Genomic DNA, 20552 nt, shown 5'->3' with positions numbered 1-20552 from the left:
TTCTCACCTTAAGGATCTCCAGTTCCTCCCGGCTTGCAGTTTGTTGTTTCTCCAATCGTGTGCTCAGCTGGGAACATATCTAGAAGTGAGATTATAAGAGAATAATAATGAGACATCACTGCCAACACCATGCGGCTATTATGTTAGGGACTAACGCCAAGTTAATATAATAAGATGGGATTGTTAATAGAGTTTGGTAGACGGTCTCAAAATTTCCCATTCAGTCACACGGGTTGGTTTACTAATGCTGGAGAGTGCAAAATCTGGTGCTGCTGTGCATGGTAGCCAACCAGCTTCTAACTTCAGTTTGTTCAATTAAGCTTGAAAAAAAAAAAAATAAAATAACGAAGCTGGTTGGTTGCTATGCCAAGGTGCACCAGATTTTGCACTCCAGTTTTAGTAAATCAACCTCACTGACTCTCACAATGCTAACGGTTTTTCTATCAACATCAGCTTGGAGAATCTCAGTCTCTCCAAGAGGAAACAGCCACAAATGCTCCCCAGTTACTGAACCTTGCACACCCATGTGGTTGGTAATTGGAGGATGGTTCATTTTGTTGTGCCAACTCTTTGATCTAATAAAGTTGATGGGTGAAAGCTGGAGAATCATTTGGTAGGCCTGAGTGAGATGTTGTCAACTATCTGTCTTTAGTCACCTGAAGAAACAGTTTTGCAGGTTGAGGGCCCTGAAAGTTGATTAGACTGGACAGAGTGGCAGAAAAAGCTCACGAAGGTGAATGTAGTTTATTCCCCAAACCTTAAGGGTGGGCTTTTAAAGGAAGCCTTTCCTGAGAGCAATATGAAGGCCATTGTTGATCTTTTGTCCTACAAATGCTAGAGCTCTGCTGAGCTTCTGGCTTCACTAGTTTGTGCCAATGACTCGAATGGACTTCTGCTTACAGATATTACTAGAATCAGACAGAAAAAAGAAATGCACAGCTGCTGGCGAGTTAAACCACAGCAGTTTCCTTTCTGGCAGCTGTAGAAGGTGGTGGTGTGGTGCTCCATTCAGTGAATCGCAGCTCATGGGTTTTTTTTTTTTTTTTGTAGAAACTTTATCTGAAGTTCACAAAAGTGACAATTTTTGTTGCTATACAGCAGCACAATGCACTTCCCTGCTGTACAATGACATGCGATTCTGTACAGTGTGCTGCAATAACATGCAGCATGTCTACAAGGAAGAGGAAAAAACCTACGCTAGAAAATCTATGTTTAAACAAATCAATGGCTGCCGATGTTCATCACAACGTGAAATAGTAGAAGAGCGGCCATTTTTTTTGTTGAAATCACATGTGGGCTGAAGGAATACAGCCTATGGCTGGATAATGAAATCCAAAGCTTTGATAAGGATGCATTGCAATTGCATCAGGTTTGACTTATCAGTAACAGCCTGCTAGACCCACATGCTATAAGACTAAGGGGTCCACGATATCTGGTAAGTGTGCTTGCTCTTGGGGAGTGGAACACTGAACACTGCATGAAATATTTAATAATTTCAGCACCTTGGCACGGAAGCACTCTTATTTTGAGGATTATCAAGGAACCTTCACTGGCTACATACTTGTCAGTTTATTAACTTATTTCTGAGCACGCAAGCACTTTTGTTCCTGATTCCATTGAGGATTTCTCACTGGATAATTGTTTGTCCTATTACGTTGGACTATTATTTGCACATTGGATGTATAAGATTTTTTGTATTATATGTAATTTATGTAAGGCGGATTTACCATATTTGTTTACGCACTTTAGTCTTTGGCACATTTGGTGTATTTGTAAGTATTATAACAAGGCTTGATCATTTTATTTGGGTTTGCGCTGTGGTTCTAAATTCAGCATGTCTACATTTTATCGCAGCTCGCTGTGTTGCAGTGTGAATAGCGCACACACAAATCAATTGTTTACTGTGTGTCCTAGCAGTGACCGTCGCTTGACATCACACCGTGTGAATTACCCCCTACACATTCTGTAAACATCTGCGGATTTTGCACATCTAATACCATCTGTGAGATGTAAATCTACCATGTATTGACTTACCTGTTTGTACTCCGCTATGATAGCAGTGGTCTTCTTAATTTCCTGCTCTGCCTTTTCTAGTTGTTTCCTGAACACTTCCTTCAGCTGTTGGGAGAAAATATATTTTCATTAAACCACAGACCAAAAAGTTTTGAGTAACAACAACAGTGACGTTTTTAAAGAGGTGCTCCAGGCTCCCCCCAAAAATCGAAACATTTGCAGCTACAAATACTGCAGCTGCTGATTTTTAACATAAGGACTGTCCAGGGATCCAGCTATGTCCTCACCTGAGCCGGTTCTTCAATTGGCTTCAGGTGACGGCATCTTAAAGAATAAGTTCACCTTTCATAACATATGACACTCGTATTCAGGGTGTAACATGTAACACGTTATTAAAGGTCCGGCCCCATTTCCCGCTGTGACAGTGCTCGTCCGGCCCCATCGCTCATTCACACTCATTTGTAGATGAAAAGCTTTACAAGTCCCAACAGCCTTAGCGGCTGTCAGCTTGTAGTTCGCAATGAACTACCACAGTGCTGTGAGCGATATGGTAGTTCAAGCAGCAAGCAGATACACTGACAGGACTGCAGGAGACCTACATGGCATCAGCAAACTGCTGATCGCTGGTACAATGCTTTATAAGCTCCTGCAACAAAAAATAATAAATGCACTTTTTTTTTTACCTACAAAAAAATTTGTATTGAGTATTTTTTGTCAAAAGGTGAACTTATCCTTTAGTAAGTAAGGGAAAATGGCAGGGCAAGGATGTTGGAAGCAATAAGATACAATATTAGCTATGGCCAGCTAGGAAGAAGCAATTGCCACATGTTCCAACTAGAAAAAGTAAAAAAAAACAAATCTAAGCAAAATACTAAAATGAAATTTGTAGTAAAGCCAAGTCAACAGCATCTATCTCCTGCTAGACACAAATCAGAAGATTAGGCATTAAAATATAGCAAAGGGGTACTAATAGCACAAGGGGGACTGTAAGGCCGGTGTAACGTGAGAATTACCTACCCCGTGAGAAAAACCTACCCCTCGTCACTTCCGGCCAGGAACAGCTGAGCAGCGCAGCAGTGCGCATGCTCACAGCCCCGGATACCTAATGGAAGAGCTGAGGATCAGACTAGTGCGCATGCGCACTAGTCTGAAACGATCTCGGTGTCCGTTAAAAAAAACCTACCGACGCGGCGGTGACATAAAACAGCTGTGCTGCACTATGAGTCATCTCCGCTCCTGTCCCGGTCACTTCCCTGATCTTGGCTAGTAAATATAAAAGCGTCTGGCGGCTCCGTGATTTATCTTTTCATACAGCCGCCGCCGCTTTTATATTTAGTAGCCGAGAGCAGGGAAGTGACCGGGACAGGAGCGGAGATGACTCATAGTGCAGCACAGCTGTTTTAATGTAACTGCTCGCGTTATACAGACTGCCGTGAACCGGAAGTGACGGGGGTAGGTTTTTCTCACGGGTAGGTAATTCTCACAGAACACCGGCCATACACGGTTTGAATCTCAGCTGGTTCAGCAGGAACCAGCCAAGATTTGAACCGTTAATTAGTAGGCTGAATGTAACAAGTTAATTAACTGATCAACTTGGGTACAACCAGCCTGCCAGATTCTCTTACGATTATTACTATAATCACTGTTTTCTCACAGCAGACAATTGCTTAGCAGGAGGGATTCCCCTGTCAGCACTGTCTGTGTTGATGGGGGAATTGTGCAAATTTTTTCCCTGCAAATACACCGAATATGGCCTGCCTTGGGTAAAACTTGTGCCAAAGTATATTCTATGCCACAAAATGTAAAACTGTGGTTAGTATTTTCCTTGTATAGCCATTTTGGACTTGTGTGTGTAACTCAACATGTGGCTGTTGGGAGGAATCACAACATTCTGTAGGCCAGGAAACAAACCTATCATGGACTCTCTTATTTCAAGGGCTATACCTTAATTAATGAAGGTTTGTTTTAACTTAGCCTTATTTACATATGCGGTGCCCTCCGATCTGCATTGGATCGCTATTCATAGTAATTGACAGTTGGTGAGGAGGTGTTATATTGCATCCTGGCTGCCTGATTTAATCACTTAAAGAGGAAGTAAACCCTCCTCTGACACTTGTACCTATAGGTAAGCCTATATTAAGGTTTACCTATAGGTACTGTAAATATCTCCTAAACATGCACCGTTTAGGAGATATTTACATTTGATGCAGCCAGTGACGTCACTGGCGCATGCGCTCTGAAGGAACGGCCGATCGTGCCGTTCCTTCAGAGCCCTGTGCCGTGACCGTCGGCTCCTGTGCGCGGGAGTGACGTCACCGCGGCTCCGGCCAATCGGATGGCCGGATGCCGCGATCCCGGAAGACGGGCGACTGTACATGTCGCCCGTCATAGAGGTAAGAGAGTGGCGCGGCGAGGGCTCGTTCTAAGGTAAGTATTTGATAATGAGCTAGTATGCGATGCATACTAGCTCATTATGTCTTTCTCTTTCAGGATGTAAAAGGAAAAAAAAAAAAGTTTTTGTCGGTTTACAACCTCTTTAAGTACCACATCTGCATGCAATTGGAGGCGCCCCCATTCAGTTGAATGCTTTTACAGCTTAAGGAGTTGTTGAGGGAGGGACAGAAAAAACATTGCCCAACCATGCGTTTTTACTGCCCTGCCTCCAACCACAAGTGGAAATCAGGCCTCAGACCGCCCATACATAGTTCAAATCTCAGCCGGTTCAGCAGGAATGATAGGCAGGCTAAATGTACCAAGTTGATTGATCGATCACCTTGGGTACAACCAGCCTGCCGGATTCACTTGTGATTAACGCAAGCGGCTGCCATAGCTGCTAGCGATAATCACTATCTTCTCCCGGTGAGGACAGCTTCCACCGCATGCCCCCCAGCCAGAGCAGACAATTGCTAGGCAGGAGGGATTCCTCTGTCAGCACTGTGTGTGTTGATATGGGAATGGTGCTAACCTCTTTGCTGCAACCCAAAGTTTAGGGTTTTAATAATATTGTGGCAAAAACTGGTGAAGCCAGTGCATAATGGTGTCAACTTACCTATATAAAGCTTTGGGATTCCTTTTCAGCTATACCATAAATCATATAGCCCACAAGTCTGCTGTACCTCCAGAAAATCATATAGTGGATCTGAATGATGTATGATCATATGAAACATGGCTCCTTACCTGCGCTGTCTCCTCTTCCTGTTTACGCTTCTCTTCCTCCGTTTCTATCAGTCTCTGTTTAGTCAGGAGAAGTTCCTTATTCAATACCTCTGCCTTGTCTTCTGCCTGCCAAAAAAAAAAAACACCAATTGTCACACTAGTTTCTATTTACATTCCATAACTAGTACCATATCACAATTGCTTTTAAGTAGAAATGAAGTTGATCTTTTATATGCAAACACTTGAAAGTGTAAGTTAAAAGTTGTGCACCCATGCACACTTGCAAATCTGGGTTACTTTTTGTATTATTCATAGGCCATCCTGCTCTTGTTTGTTAATCAGCATTAGTGGAAGGTTATACAAGGATTCCCCCACAGGACGGTCTCTGTAGGAGAATCGTGTGAATAGGGAGGATCTTTCACCATCAAATCCTCCTCCTCCTCTATCAGTCACTGCTCACAGATGTGGAAAGCACACATCTAGACTGGTTGGCCAGCAGAGGTGAAGCCAAGAGGTCAGAGAATCCCCGGTCCAGCACATCAGCTAGGAGACCTTCTGAAAAGGCTACAAGGTAAAATCATTTTGAAAGTATGCACTATTTTACAATTAAAGACATTCTGCTAAAGGTTTAGGTAGGTCACCTAAATCTGATGTCTGGCATGAAAGAGATGGATCAGCCTTTACTCTGTAGATAATACAGTAGTGGTGAGATCACTCAACCAGAGGTCCTGGCTGTAACCTCCCCCATGCAAGTCCATTCCTTTCTTGGAATTTTTTGGAATATTAAAAAAGTGAAAAGTTTCCATTACCTGGCTGATAAAGTGCTAGAGGTCTCTGCTGGAAGATGTGAAAAGCTCCAATGGTGTGGCAGAAATTAACATTTGACAAAAAGATCTACATTTGGACACAGGCAGGCATCTACTAAAGCTGGAACAGTGTTGCTTTATTGAGAAATCTATATGGGCAACTGAACTGCGAGGGCAGCTACAAGTGGCTCTGTGTTCCTACTGAGGGGGACATCCTCTTCCCAGCCTAAAGTGGCCAAAAAAATAAAATAGACTGCAGCCAGACAGAGAAAATATTGTAATATTAGGTATCCACATTTCTGAATGCTGAGATTTCAGCTTTAGTATGTGCTTCTCTAACACACATCATGTCAAACCGAAGGCCCATCAGTCCTTGTCATGTGGCCCTCGCACCCAGTTGTGCAGCCAGAACAAAGCAGAGTTCCATTCCACCATCTCCAGCTCTGACCCCCTGCTCTTGCTTCCCACTGTCCCTTGTAAACACAGAAGCCTTCTGTGTTTACAAGGGACAGCTTTGCTCCCGGATCTAACAGATCCCCTGCATGCACTCACAGCAGGGACAGATCTCCAGAAAGAGAACGAGAACAATCTCTATGCAAGGTGAGGCAGAGCTGCCTACACAGGGAGGTACTAGAGCCAGGCCAGGTAGGAGACAGAGATGCGAGGAAGCTTTGGGGGCGGGGGTGGGATTGGTGTTTTACACCCTGCACTCAGCGCACCGCTAAACCCTGCACTCTGTACAAAGCACACCCCAGAACTATGCACACAGCGCACACTGCTAAACCCTGCACTCTACGCGGTGCGCCACTAAACCTGGCACTTTGCACAAGATACACTGCTAAACCCTGCACTCGGCACACAGCGCACCGCTAAACCCTGCACTTGGCACACAGCGCACCGCTAAACCCTGCACTCGGCACACAGCGCACCGCTAAACCCTGCACTCGGCACACAGCGCACCGCTAAACCCTGCACACCCCAGATACAACCGACCCTTTGAGGGCAAACATACTACTGATGTGGCCCACGATTAAATTGAGTTTGACACCCCTGTGTTAGAGAATTATACCTCCATAAGGTTCTCACAGATTTCTGGTAGAGAGAGGTTTGTTTTTTAAAGGAGGTTTGCCTGCTAAAACTGTGCTCTTCCAAGTTGGATAAATAGCAATCCAGCTTGTTGACCCATTAAAGGGCATATTGAGTCTACAGAGAGAAATTGATCCTACAATGTAAATTTCCACCGTAAAGGACATACTAATTTGAAGTGTTACTTCTATCATATCAGTGGCTCCATTTACTTTCCTCAGATGACAATCCCTCCTGATAGACTGCTGGATTCAGCCAACAATTGATGTTCTCTTCACAGCTATGAAAGCCTCTGCTCTTCCCCCAAGGTGCTGTGATAAGAGCAAAAATCTGTACACTGTCACATCTGGGAATATCTATAAATTGTCACTTTTACCAATAGAGCGCAGAAATGACACTTTGGCTTGAAACATTTATTATTGATTGTTCTGAACTTTATGAACCTACCTGGTCAAGATCGTTGCGCAGAGCAATCTTACTGGTGACCAGTTCATGTGCCAGGTCATCGTTCTCTTGCTCCAGCCTCATGCTGGTCTCTTGCAGCCGCCGGTTTTCTCTCTGTGAAGGAAGAACATGAAGACAGGATAAGTTATAGAGCTATAAACCAACACTCAGGTTATATTTTTTTAGTGGTTAGTATTGTTGCAAATAACATTGAGAGCCAAAAACATGTAACCACAACACACAGCCAGAACTAGACCAGTCCATAAATCTAGCCAGATAGCAGTTGCTTTTAACAAAAATCAAAAGAAGTTTTTCTTTTTCTACTGTCACAAACATGTAGAATCATACGGCACCAGCATGCACGATTGTGTCAACTACAGGTCACTACCGTCACTGTGGAAAAATAAGCTCCATTAGCGCTTTTCCCCATTAAGTGTCACCTATGGTGCGGTTATTAAATATTGAGGCTGCAGCTGCTGGAACATGTTACATGTTCCACCCTAAATACGAGATACATGTAACATCTTCCAAAAGGCGAACTTATCCTTTAAGATTCCACTAACACCAGCTGCAGATTACAAGGCCAGTGCGATTTGAATGTGATGCGGGAAACACGCACAGATCACATGGTTTCCTGCACTGCTGCATTAGGCTTGCCATACATGATTCGAACCGGCTGAGATTCGAGCCATTAGTGGGCAGGCTGAATGCACCAAGTTGATCGTTTGAATGCTTGCACAGCTTAAAGTGGTAGTATACTCCGCTTTTAACTTTTACCTACAGGTAAGCCTATAATAAGACCTATAATAAGGCCTATAATAAGGCCTATAATAAGGCTTACCTGTAGGTAAAGTTAATATCTCACCCTGCATGCAGCCGCCAACACCAGCGGTGCATGCGCTCTCAAGGTTCGGCAGACCTTCAGAGCTCCTTGCCGGAAAGTGAACTCGCATGTGCGGGAGTGACGTCATCACGGCTCTGACCACTCACAGCGCCGGAGCCGTCTAACCCTAAAGAGACGGTGAGGGAACATGACAGCTCCCTCAGCGGTGTCCGGGCGACCATGTGGGGACTTCGTTCTAAGGTAAGTATTTCATAATGTGCTATTATGCAATGCATACTAGCACATTATGCCTTTTGTCTTGCAGGTGTTTTTTTTTTTTTTTCCTGTATGGGGATACTACCGCTTTAAGAAGGAGTGGTTGGGGGAGGGGCAGAAAAAAGATGGCCCAACCATGCATTTTTACTGCCCCGCCTCCAACCACAAGTGGAAATCAGGCCTTAGACCGGTGCAACGTGAGAATTACCTTCCCCGTGAGAAAAACCTACTCTCGTCACTTCCTGCCAGGAACAGCTGAGCAGCGCAGCAGTGCGCATGCTCAGAGCCCCGGATACCTAAAGGAACAACTGAGGAGCTGACTAGTGCGCATGCGCACTAGTATGAAAATATCATGGTGTACCGTGAAAAAAACCTACCCACGCGGCGGTGACATAAAACAGCTGTGCTGCAATACGAGTCATCTCCGCTCCTGTCCCTGTCACTTCCCTGCTCTCGGCAAGTAAATATAAAAGCGGCTGTCGGCTGCATGATTTATGTTTTCATACACCCGCCGCCGCTTTTATATTTACTTGCCGAGAGCAGGGAAGTGACAGGCACAGGAGCGGAGATGACTCATATTGCTGCACAGCTGTTTTAATGTAACCGCTGCATTACATACAGTGCCGTGCACCGGAAGTGACGAGGGGTAGGTTTTTCTCACGGGTAGGTAATTCTCACGGAACACCGGCAATACATAGTTTGAATCTCAGCCGGTTCAGCAGGAATAATGGGCAGGCTGAATGTACCAAGTTGATTGATCAATCAACTTGGGTACAACAAGCCTGCCGGATTCTCTTACAATTATGACAAGTGGCTGGTATAGCTGGTGTTGATGGGGGAATCCCTCCTGTATGGGGGGGGGGGGGGGAGCAGGTGAAGCCGCACCTGCTGGGAGAACACAGTGATTACTGTTAGGGGCTATAATAGTCACATGTAAAATCTGACAAGCTGGTTGTACCGAAGTTGATTAATCGATCAATTTGGGTACATCCAGCCGGCCCATACATGGTTCAAATCTTGGTCAGTCCCTGCTAAAATGGCCAAGATTTTAAATGTCTATGGCCAGCTTTAGACGGCTAACTAGCGTTTTGCAAACATTTGCAACAGAGTTACACCTGTGCTAAAACAGGGGGCTTCTTCTAAGGGGTTGAACAGTTGTATCACATTTTTAGGACCCCTGGTATCTGGGCTCTTTCTGTAATTTTCCTGAAAATGTCAGAAAATAGAAGAACCTTTGAGATTGGTCAGAAAACACTCTCTCTTTCAGGCACTTTAAGAGATCTAAGCAGACTGAACCGGGTTATAGGAAGGTCTGAAGTGCTCACAAATCTTTGGGCCTCTGATAAGGAACTACAAGTCCCACAGTGCTCTGACGGCCATGCTGAGACTTGTAGTAGTAGCAGGAAGGTCCAAATATGGGTTAAATCCAATAACAGCAAAGCTCAGCACACTTATGGAACTGGTCCTGGCAGCAGCGCAGCATTGTAAACACGCAGCAGAAGGAAGCAGCAAGCGGAGAAGAATTTCACAAGCATCGTGGAGCAACTCGCCCCGGGCACTTTGTTTAGCTTAGCACAGATGTAAGTTCACATGAATGCCAGAGACAAAGAGCAGCTTTTATCACATACATCCCATTATTAGACCTGCATGTTCAATTATTCCACAAGATTGCACCAGCTTCCATAGTAGAAATGACATTAAATTAACAAATAGAGCCAATGCACTGTGTCCCTCACCACTCGCACATCAGGCCGACCCATACTTACTGTTTTATGTCTGGTGGAGGCGACTTTACTCCAGCTCTGCTAACTGGATGGACATTAATTTTCACTTGTGCATTTCCTTGCTGATAGTCAGCGAAGAGTTCTGAATTTCTATGCGACGGCTCAGCTATTTCCTGACTTGCTGTTGTGCAGGAAACTGAATTGCTATAGCTATTGCGATATGCTGTGCTTGTTGGCATTTACCAGAAATAAACACAACAATGTCTTCCTGGACAAACCTCTGCTACATTTTCCTGGCTCATACTCCATAGCAGAACAGCCATGGGGAAATTACACCAACCACAGATTCAGTGAACAAACACTTGATGCAATAACCTGCTGCAACAAATAAGAAATCACTTTAAGCCACAACAGTACAATACGGATTGTTGCTGCAGGCACTGCTCTTTGCATTTAGCGCTATGCACTTTGCATAGATTTATTAAACAAAACCTTTTGTTTTGTGGGGTATTTACTTTAGAACTTCATTCTGCACTACCTCTAAAATGATAGATCCACACCCTAAGAGGTGGAGAGCTTATAAATAGTAGCAGGAATTCCATGGCTTGTTAATCAGTGAATGTATTACTTAGAGCCGGGGTGAAAAGTTGAAGTATTTGTGTCACCAGAGGTCAGGTGCATTTTTATATTTAATAAGTTGCACTTGAAAAAGCAATAGTGCGGGATATAAAACCAAACCTACTTACCTATGTGGTTGCAGCATCATCCGCTGATTGCTTGCTCTTCACTGAGCAGAGAGCAGTGGCTGTCAGTAACCAGCTCTCTGCTCTGCCCCTCCTCGCTGGAGCGCCAGCCTGTGGAGGGGGTGCAAGCAGCTGGCTCAGGCTCTTAGCGGCATGCTGAGAGGCTGAGCCAGCTACTGGTCTGAATGTGAGTGGATTCCGACATTAGTGTCGGGATCCCTGCAGAGGCTAGACCAGCTTTGTGACATCAGCTGACAGCAGGCTTTAGCTGAATCTGGGTCACAGGAGTGCAGAAACAAGCGTACTCCTGTAGCACAGAAGAGAAATATGGGCAAACCAGTTATAGTCAAATTTCTCCTTTAAAACCTTAAAACTGAAATCTGGTTGGGTCATGGGCAACACTAAGGCTACGTTCACATGTGGGCGTAGCGGATCGCAGGCAGAATCACCGCGATTCTGCCCGCGATCCGGAAATCATTGCAAATCGCAGGACGCCTGTGCGTTACCCGTGATTTGCAATAGCACCCCAAACGCTATGTGATGTTGCCGCGATTTCCGCCTGCCGAATCGCAGTAACATCGCGCAAACAAAATCGCGGGACGCATGACGCCCCAAAGAAGCTCTTGTACCTTTTTTAGGCGTCATGCGTCCCACGATTTTGTTTGCGCGATGTTACCGCGATTCAGCAGGCGTAAATTGTGGCAACATCGCACAGCGTTTGGGGCGCCATTGCAAATCACGGGCAACACACATGCGTCCCACAATTTGCATTGATTTCCGGTGATTTCACGGTGATTCTGCCCTCGATCCGTTGCGCCCACATGTGAACGTAGCCTAATTTTTTATTTCCTCCTGGGATCAGTCATAATTTACACGTCTGCTGTTCATATACCTCACAATCCACTGCCACTCTGTAGCTTTGGATGTGGAAATTTAAAGCGGAACTTTACCCATAACAACTTGACAACAAATAATGTTTTTTTTAGCAAGGAACATACATTCCACATTAAAGTGGAACTTTAGTCAGAATATTAAGTCCTGCTAGATCACTTCATGTTGGCCCATTTTTCAGATATAGCTTCTGTATGTAAAACATCAAAAATAAGTGTCTATACTGTGTAAAATCCAGTAATACACAGTCTAACAATTAGCATGTGCTGTAAATTACCTCCAGTATTGCTCCTGTTTCTTCTTGCTGGAGGCTGCCATTTTGCTGAAGCCCAGAGCCCCAGAACAGCAGTAAATCAAAGCGGAACTAAACCCATCGATTTAACAGTTTAAAAAAAAAGTTACATTCCTGGAATGTTGGGATTGCTAACTGTCACATTTGCTTGTGTCCTCAACCAAACTGTCAAACCATCAAATGGCTGGTGTCATAACTGATCATGGTGCTGCACATGTGCAGCACCATGGCAGTTGCAGATCAAACAGAAGCAGCTTCCTTGGCTGTAAAGGATAGAAGGGTTTAATTTCGCTTTTAGGCTGTCAGCAAATCGGCCTTTACAAACTCAGCAGTGCCTAAAAATAGAGAGCAACTGAGCATGTGCAGAGTAAGGTAAGACAGTGTATTACCATATATTAAACATTATAGGCACTGATTTTTTTTTATGTTTTACATAGCTATACCTGCAAAAGGACTTCATTTTATGACTAAAGTTCCACTTTAAGGCTCGCCATACATTATACAATTTTCTTATTTAATTTCCTTTAGATTTACCTTCAACTATGTAATGCAAGGGCCTGCCTGATTGCATACAAATTGAAAGTATTTCGGTTTGACCTCATATTATGGTTTTGGAAAATCTAAAAGGAAAATTGTACAAGAAAATCATATGATGTTTGACCAGCTTTAGGAACAGAACCATGTGACTGTATCGGCAGTCTGCTGTGGAAAATGTGAATGTGCTTCTCACTAAAAGAAGTCCATTCACAGTTTGCTGTAAATCCACTGTATTCATACAAGAACCAAGGTGAAGAAGCCCATGGCCTATACAACAGTATGTAAGGTGCGCTTATAAGGTATATACCAGGCTGACAGCTTTTTGGGTAAAGCTAATATTAATTTAGAAAAATGTACCCATGGGAGCAACATGATGATAATTTTAAATCAGGTGAAAATCTCTATAGGAGATTCTAAAACAGTTGCTGGAGCAGGACAGTAACCTGGCTCAGTCCCTTGTGTTGCCTCCAAGATAGAGGCTGGAGCAGGGTCTGCCAGTGCTCTTCATTTCCTTCCCTCTCCGCTAGAACATAACAAACATTCATCTTCATGGATGGGCCAGGTCATGCTGAGGCCTGTGGCAGTACAGGAATGTCTGGCTGCCATCTTATCTATGGGCATCATAATACAGTCTCGCATAGCAAACCTCTTGTCTGTGCCAGAACCCATGGCCAACCGGATTCAGAGAAAACTGCAGAAATATTGAGCTCTTATTGTTTAGCTGGATTAGAATGGTGTTGGTGATGTCTACCTAGTCTTTTACAGACATAAAAATACATGCTTAGGCAATCCAAGTGTACCTGTTTGTGGGTTTCCAAAAATGACGTGTCTACACGTCCTACCTCTTACAATGTCTATGGCCGCCATTGCAGACTAAAAAAACTCCAGGCTCCTTCAGAAAAAATTAAAAGTCAGCAGCTACAAATACTGTAGCTGCTGACTTTATATATTAGGACACTTGCCTGCCCAGGAATCCAACGGTGTCTGCACCCCAGCTGATTTTTGCATTGGCTCTCGCGTGCTGCTGCCGCCGCCACCATTATGTGTAAAGAAAAAGGGCAGTGAAGCCTTTGCGTTCCCTACTGCGCATGTGTGAATGGCCCAGGGGCAGGGAAGGAGGAGGGGGGCCAAACTTCTGGGTGATCTCACCTGTCAAAACCAGGTACCCGCTCCCACCCAGAAAGGTGCCAAGTGTGGCACCGGAAGGAGGGGGGGGGCAGATAAACTGAGCTTTCCCTTTTGGGTGGAGCTCCGCTTTAAAATACAACTAAAGGCAAAACTTAGGGTTTTACCTTTAATTTTGGATAGAGTGGAGAGGGATTAGAGCACCTGTCAGGTGAAATCTTCCAATGGGGACACTAGTTCTGGTGATCTGGGGGTCCCCAGGGGATTCCCTTACTATGCAGGGATTTGCTTTCACTCCTTGTTTTGGCTATAGGACAGGAAGTGAAGGGAAATCTCCCCATTGGGACAAAGAGGGCAAAAAAAAAAAAACTGACAGGGGTTATAACCCTTCCTTACTCTATTGAAAATGAAAAAAGTTTTGACTTAATTTCTACTCTAAATGTTGAGTCTTGAATACAATGGGATTGATTTACTAAAACTAGGGAGTGCAAAATTTGGTGCAGCTGTGCATGGTAGTCAATCATCCTCTAATGCCTCGTACACACGCATCGATTATTGGCCGTGAATTTTCGGCCAACGTCCGATCGTCCGATTTTCGGCTTGTTAGTATGATGCTTTCGACAACCGACTCCAACTTTTCTGCCGAATAAAATCTGGTGTGCAGGCTATAAAATTTTTGTTGTCCGTCAACACAACGGCCGATTTTCGGTCAGTCAGTACAGATTTCGGCAGACAAAAATCTGATGAGCAAGTAAGTGATGAGCACAGAAAGTAAACCAGCACATGACATCACTTCTGAAGTAGATTTTTGTTGGCCGAGAAAATTTGTGTGCGGTCTAGGCACATTCCAACCAACAAAACACAGCTTGGACAAAAGACGGCCGATCGGTCGGCCGATAATCGATGCGTGTGTACGAGGCATTACTTTAGCTTTGACCTGGAAGCTTGTTTCTATGCAGAGCTGCACTAGATTTTGCACACTTCCGTTTTAGTAAATCAGCCCTAAATTGTCTTTTGTAAGTAAACAGTCCTCTTTAAAACGGGGGTTGTAATGTAGTATTCATGGTACTGTTCATCTGTAATAGCCAACAGCACCAATGAGACCAAGAGGAGTTGTCCTCCCAAAGCAGGTACGTCAGGTCTGTGGAAGGTATTTGTAAATGGTTTATGAAAAGGTCACATGAGACTCCCAGGTAACATGAAATCAGCCTCGCCCCACACCCCTACTATATGGCACAGCATAGCTCACATACTGGTTTAACGAGATGAATTTACATTTGGAACCACCAAATAGTAGAATATGGTCTCAGTAATCAGGCGATCAGTTCACCAAGCATTGCTAAATAGGATGAGGCATGGCACACAGTGCCTCCTCTTATTCATTATTACCAATATCAATCTACAAAAGCTGGAAATCAGGCAGCAGGTACTGAAATAATCTATATCCCACCAGTAATGGATAAAAGCAAACTGGCATTTCTGGGCACCGTGCAGCTCTGTATATATAGACGTAGAAACAGATTGTGCCGTTTGTGACTACTAAACACAATGAAGGTGTTATCATATCAGACAAAGCCACAGCACCTTATAAGACATCATGCTGCAGGTATGCCAACAGTATTGAGTGCTTATGCCAGGATCTACGCCAGTGGTCTCCAAACTGCGGCCCTTTGCTTGCCTTTATCTGTCCCTTGAGGCATTATTCCTGCCACTGACTCCAACAATGAAGCATAATTCCTTCAACTGACACCAAAAATAGGGCATAATTCCTTCAACTGACACCAACAATGGGGCATACTTCCTTCAACTGACACCAACAATGGGGCATAATTCCTTCAACTGACACCAACAATGGGGCATACTTCCTTCAACTGACACCAACAATGGGCATAATTCCTTCAGCTGACACCAACAATGGGGCATACTTCCTTCAGCTGACACCAACAATGGGCATAATTCCTTCAACTGACACCAACAATGGGGCATAATTCCTTCAGCTGACACCAACAATGGGGCATAATTCCTTCAACTGACACCAACAATGGGGCATACTTCCTTCAGCTGACACCAACAATGGGGCATAATTCCTTCAGCTGACACCAACAATGGGCATAATTCCTTCAACTGACACCAACAATGGGGCATACTTCCTTCAGCTGACACCAACAATGGGGCATAATTCCTTCAACTGACACCAACAATGGGGCATACTTCCTTCAGCTGACACCAACAATGGGGCATAATTCCTTCAACTGACACCAACAATGGGGCATAATTCCTTCAACTGACACCAACAATGGGGCATAATTCCTTCAACTGACACCAACAATGGGGCATACTTCCTTCAACTGACACCAACAATGGGGCATAATTCCTTCAACTGACCAACAACGGGGCATAATTCCTTCAGCTGACACCAACAATGGGGCATAATTCCTTCAGCTGACACCAACAATGGGGCATACTTCCTTCAGCTGACACCAACAATGGGCATAATTCCTTCAACTGACACCAACAATGGGGCATAATTCCTTCAGCTGACACCAACAATGGGGCATACTTCCTTCAGCTGACACCAACAATGGGGCATAATTCCTTCAACTGACACCAACAATGGGGCATACTTCCTTCAGCTGACACCAACAATAGGGCATAATTCCTTCAACTGACACCAACAATGGGGCATAATTCCTTCAACTAACACCAACAATGGGGCATACTTCCTTCAGCTGACACCAACAATGGGGCATAATTCCTTCAGCTGACACCAACAACGGGGCATAATTCTTTCAGCTGACACCAACAACGGGCATAATTCCTTCAACTGACACCAACAATGGGCATAATTGCTTCAACTGACACCAAAAACGGGGCATAATTCCTTCAACTGACACCAACAATGGGGCATAATTCCTTCAGCTGACACTAACAACGGGGCATAATTCCTTCAACTGACACCAACAATGGGGCATAATTCCTTCAACTGACACTAACAACGGGGCATAATTCATTCCAGTAACAAAAATGGGGCACTATTCCTCCCACTGACACCAACTATTTCTCCCCCTAATACCAAAGATCGGTTATTGTTTATTCTCACTGGGCACAGTCCAGCCGCTCTAAAGTCTGAAGGACAGTAGAAAGTTTGGACACCTCTGGTCTACACCGACAACCTGCCCAGCACATCACAATACATCCTTGTATTGGACCATTTGTCTTCATACACAAGCAATAAATACAAACTAATTTGAATCAAAGAACTGCAAAACAAACCTATGGATTTGATCCTGAAGCAACCAATTTGTCAGCTCTGATAGGCAACTGCCAGATCTGGTTATATTGGTCAACCAACTTTCCTTTCGCTTAGTTTTTATTCGACATTCTTGAGGTCTTAAAAAGAACTCCAGCTAATAAGCTGAAAGCTGCACCAAGCATCACACTGCAAAACAAGCCATGATAAGCAAAGCAAGCCAGAGACTCAGGACACTGGACAATCGATAGGCTTCTCTTCCATAGCTAAGCTGAGACACCTTACTTACTGCACAAGCACAGAAGCAGCTGGGACTTACCTCCTAGGCTGAGTCTCAGGATGGTCAGTGCCTACAAAGACACCAGGCGTGGAAGGAGTAGAGAGCGAGGTGTGCAGGGCTGGAAGCAGGGAGGAGGTGGCCGGCTGTTTCTCAGTTACTTCCTCATGGCAGAAGGATGAATACAAAGCTGTCTGATCAGATAACATAGAAGTCTCTGCTGTCTATCAGGCTTGCCCATACAGAAACCTCCAGCTCCACAGCAGGTCACAGCATACCTTGGCAGACAACTGCACAGCTCCAGGTTGGAACATGTACAGCCCTGCCACAAGCAGGTACAGATCTCATATCAGGTGTGATCGTTGCCTGTCTTCTGAGCCAATGGGGCTTAGCACTGTTCCTCAGGCTTTGATGCACTCCATTACATGAAGCTTTTAGTGGAACAGAAAGACACATTCAGGGCTGGTTCACACCAGATGCAGTCCAGTACATTTTTACATCTCCTTTAAAAATGTATGCACAGTGTTTTCCATGTATTCCAATGTCCCCAGTTCACACCAGTGCAGTGCGTCCCAGTGCAGCCAACAAAAGTAGAAACATGCTGCATTTTTTCTCTATGAAACACAATCTGGAACGCAGCAAAAAGCACTGGAACACACAACCTCAATTGAGACTAAAAGAAAGGGGGAAAAACCGCGTTGGAGTGCATCTAGACACGTGTAAACCTGCATGCAGAAATGGTGGTGTGAATCCTAAACCTAGCCAGGCATTGAAGGCTTACCTCCCAACTATCATCTCTGCTTTTCCAGAACCCAAATCCTTGTGTCCCACTTCAGTCCACAACTGTCCCTCTTAGTTCCGATGTTCAGCTCTGAATCAATATGCTGAAAAACTGTCAAATGTTTTTATATTATCCTTTGTGTAAGGGTAGATTTACATGCGTGTCTAAATCCACCATTCCTCTGAGGAGCAATCTGTGTTCAGATCGCAATTCAGAGACGGTGAGGAGGCTCATCCCCACCTGCTTTAACCCCATTTTTGCTGAGAAACGCAGCACAACTGTGTGCAGGGTGTTTGCCTGCCTGCCTGAATGGATAGTTTTTGCCGCAAGCGCGAAGCATCACGACCGGAGCATGTAAAGACCCCCTTAATAAGGGGGTGGGGGGCAATAAAAATGTGGTTCAACCGCGTATTTACCACCCATCTAAACTTTGCCTTAGAGTCAAAGGTGCAACTACAGCCATAGCAGCCCGTGTAATTACTTTGAGGTCCAGAGCTGGCCGTATACATACTGGATTATGTTAATAGCTATGAAACTTGTTTGCATGAAATTTAAACTGAAATTTGGACACAAAAACGTTTGCCTAAAAATACTCCTCAGCCATGAAGGATATACAATTTACTTTGTGTGCATCAAATGCCTTTGCAAACCCAGATATTACCTGGTAAATGTAGCAGTGACATCATCACTGTGTTGCACATAGTCTATGCAGAGCAGAGCTATGAAAAGGGGGTCAGAAACCCCTTCCCACTACAGGCTGCCTGCTGAAAAAACTACAAGAGGAGCAGAGTTTAGTTTTAATTAAGTAAAAATAATTGTCTTTGAGATGGAGATTTAGAGAGAGGTGATGAATTTGCTATGGAGTCCACAATGTACATTAGGCTGGTCATACACAGAGCGAATTTCTATTTGCTCGATTCCCCCATCAACACAGACAGTGTTGATGCGGGAATCCATCCTGCCGTGCCATTGTCTTCTCCCTGCAGGGGGGGTAAGGGCAAGGTGGGGGAAGCTGCCCCCATGCAGGGAGAAGACAATGGCAGGGCAGGATGGATTCCAACATCAACACTGTCTGTGTTGATGGGGGAATCGAGCAAATAGAAATTCGCTCTGTGTATGACCAGCCTTATGTACATTGTGGACTCCATAGCAAATTCATCACCTCTCTAAATCTCTATCTCAAAGACATTTTTTTTTAGTTAATTAAAACTAAACTCTGCTCCTCTTGTAGTTTTCTGCAGGCAGCCTGTAGTGGGAAGGGGTTGCTGACCCCCTTTTCATAGCTCTGCATAGCAGCTGCTAGCGATAATCACAAGCGAATCCAGAAGGCTGGCTGTACCCAAGTCGATCTAACGATCAACTTGGTACATTCAGCCTGCCCATTAACGGTTTGAATCTCGGCCGGTGATTCAAACCGTGTATGGTCGGCCTGATTGCTTTGCAAAATTTTTAAACACAAAAAGTAGTAATGTTGTCGATAAAAACAGTGGATTGAAGGTTTTCATTTTCTACCATTACATGTATTGGTACTGAATTGTGCCCATTTTTTCATTGTGAAGTGTGTGAAGGCCATGTTAAATTTTTTGCACTTCTTAGAATAATTACGAATTGATAAATCTGTAAGATTTCGTTTTTTCATTTGGTTCGGCTCTCAGAGAAGTCTTGGGTATATATTTGTGGGATTGTGACAGTCATAGTCTGAGGACATCGATGAACGTCCTTGAGTAACGCCATCAGTTTTGTGTACATATTACATCGTCTGAGCTCTCCAGCTTCCGGTGGCTCAGAACACTCAGTTAATGCCTTTAATTCTATTTACTGTTAAATAAAAGCTTAAAAGGGATAATAAAGCATTTTAAGTGGCTGTGCAAAGTTTATAAGAGGCGAGGTGCCGAATGATGTAACCTTTCCTGATTTTACTTGGAGGCAATCTACAGGCTGGCTGCCAGCCATTCATTTACCCTTTCATGGCAGCAGCTATCAGAATACTGATTCAAAACCCATCGTAAGTGATAATTTGTCTCAGAAAACAGCTCCATTTTAACATTTATCTGGATTTTAGACACTGGCCCCCAATTTTGCACTGTGTTTGAAGGAAGAGCTGCTTTTTCACTGTCAGCTAATGAGATTGGCTCAAGCATGTTTGGGGTCCCACCGGCCCAATCCCGCCAGTAGCCCACACTGCACACAGATAATCACATGCAGTGAGACATTTCCCGATTTGTGCAGCTGTAGACTAGGAGATGTCTCCGTGCCTGTGATTAGCAGTGTGCAGTGTCGGCTTCCTGGCGGGATTGGGCCGGTGGGACCCCGCCCACGCCCATCAGC

The 20552-nt window shown here is 44.4% G+C and overlaps 1 protein-coding gene across 3 annotated transcripts in view; it reads right to left on the bottom strand.

Moving 5' to 3' along the window:
• The window catches only part of RABGAP1L (RAB GTPase activating protein 1 like), a 588371-nt gene that overhangs the window by 5374 nt on the left and 562445 nt on the right, over nucleotides 1–20552 (bottom strand). For all 3 annotated transcript variants that reach the window (XM_082265880.1, XM_082265882.1, XM_082265883.1), the window contains 4 exons: nucleotides 7509–7619; nucleotides 5191–5295; nucleotides 2035–2118; nucleotides 8–79 (listed from right to left, as the gene is read on the bottom strand). In XM_082265880.1, the coding sequence (XP_082122006.1) occupies nucleotides 8–79; nucleotides 2035–2118; nucleotides 5191–5295; nucleotides 7509–7619 (372 nt within the window). The remainder of the gene's footprint in view (nucleotides 1–7; nucleotides 80–2034; nucleotides 2119–5190; nucleotides 5296–7508; nucleotides 7620–20552) is intronic.

This window comes from Pelophylax lessonae (assembly GCF_965119305.1).
Source record: "Pelophylax lessonae genome assembly, chromosome: 8".
Lineage (NCBI taxonomy): Eukaryota > Metazoa > Chordata > Amphibia > Anura > Ranidae > Pelophylax > Pelophylax lessonae.
Note: the sequence above shows the minus strand (reverse complement) of the source record. Positions and strands in the feature narration are given on the sequence as shown.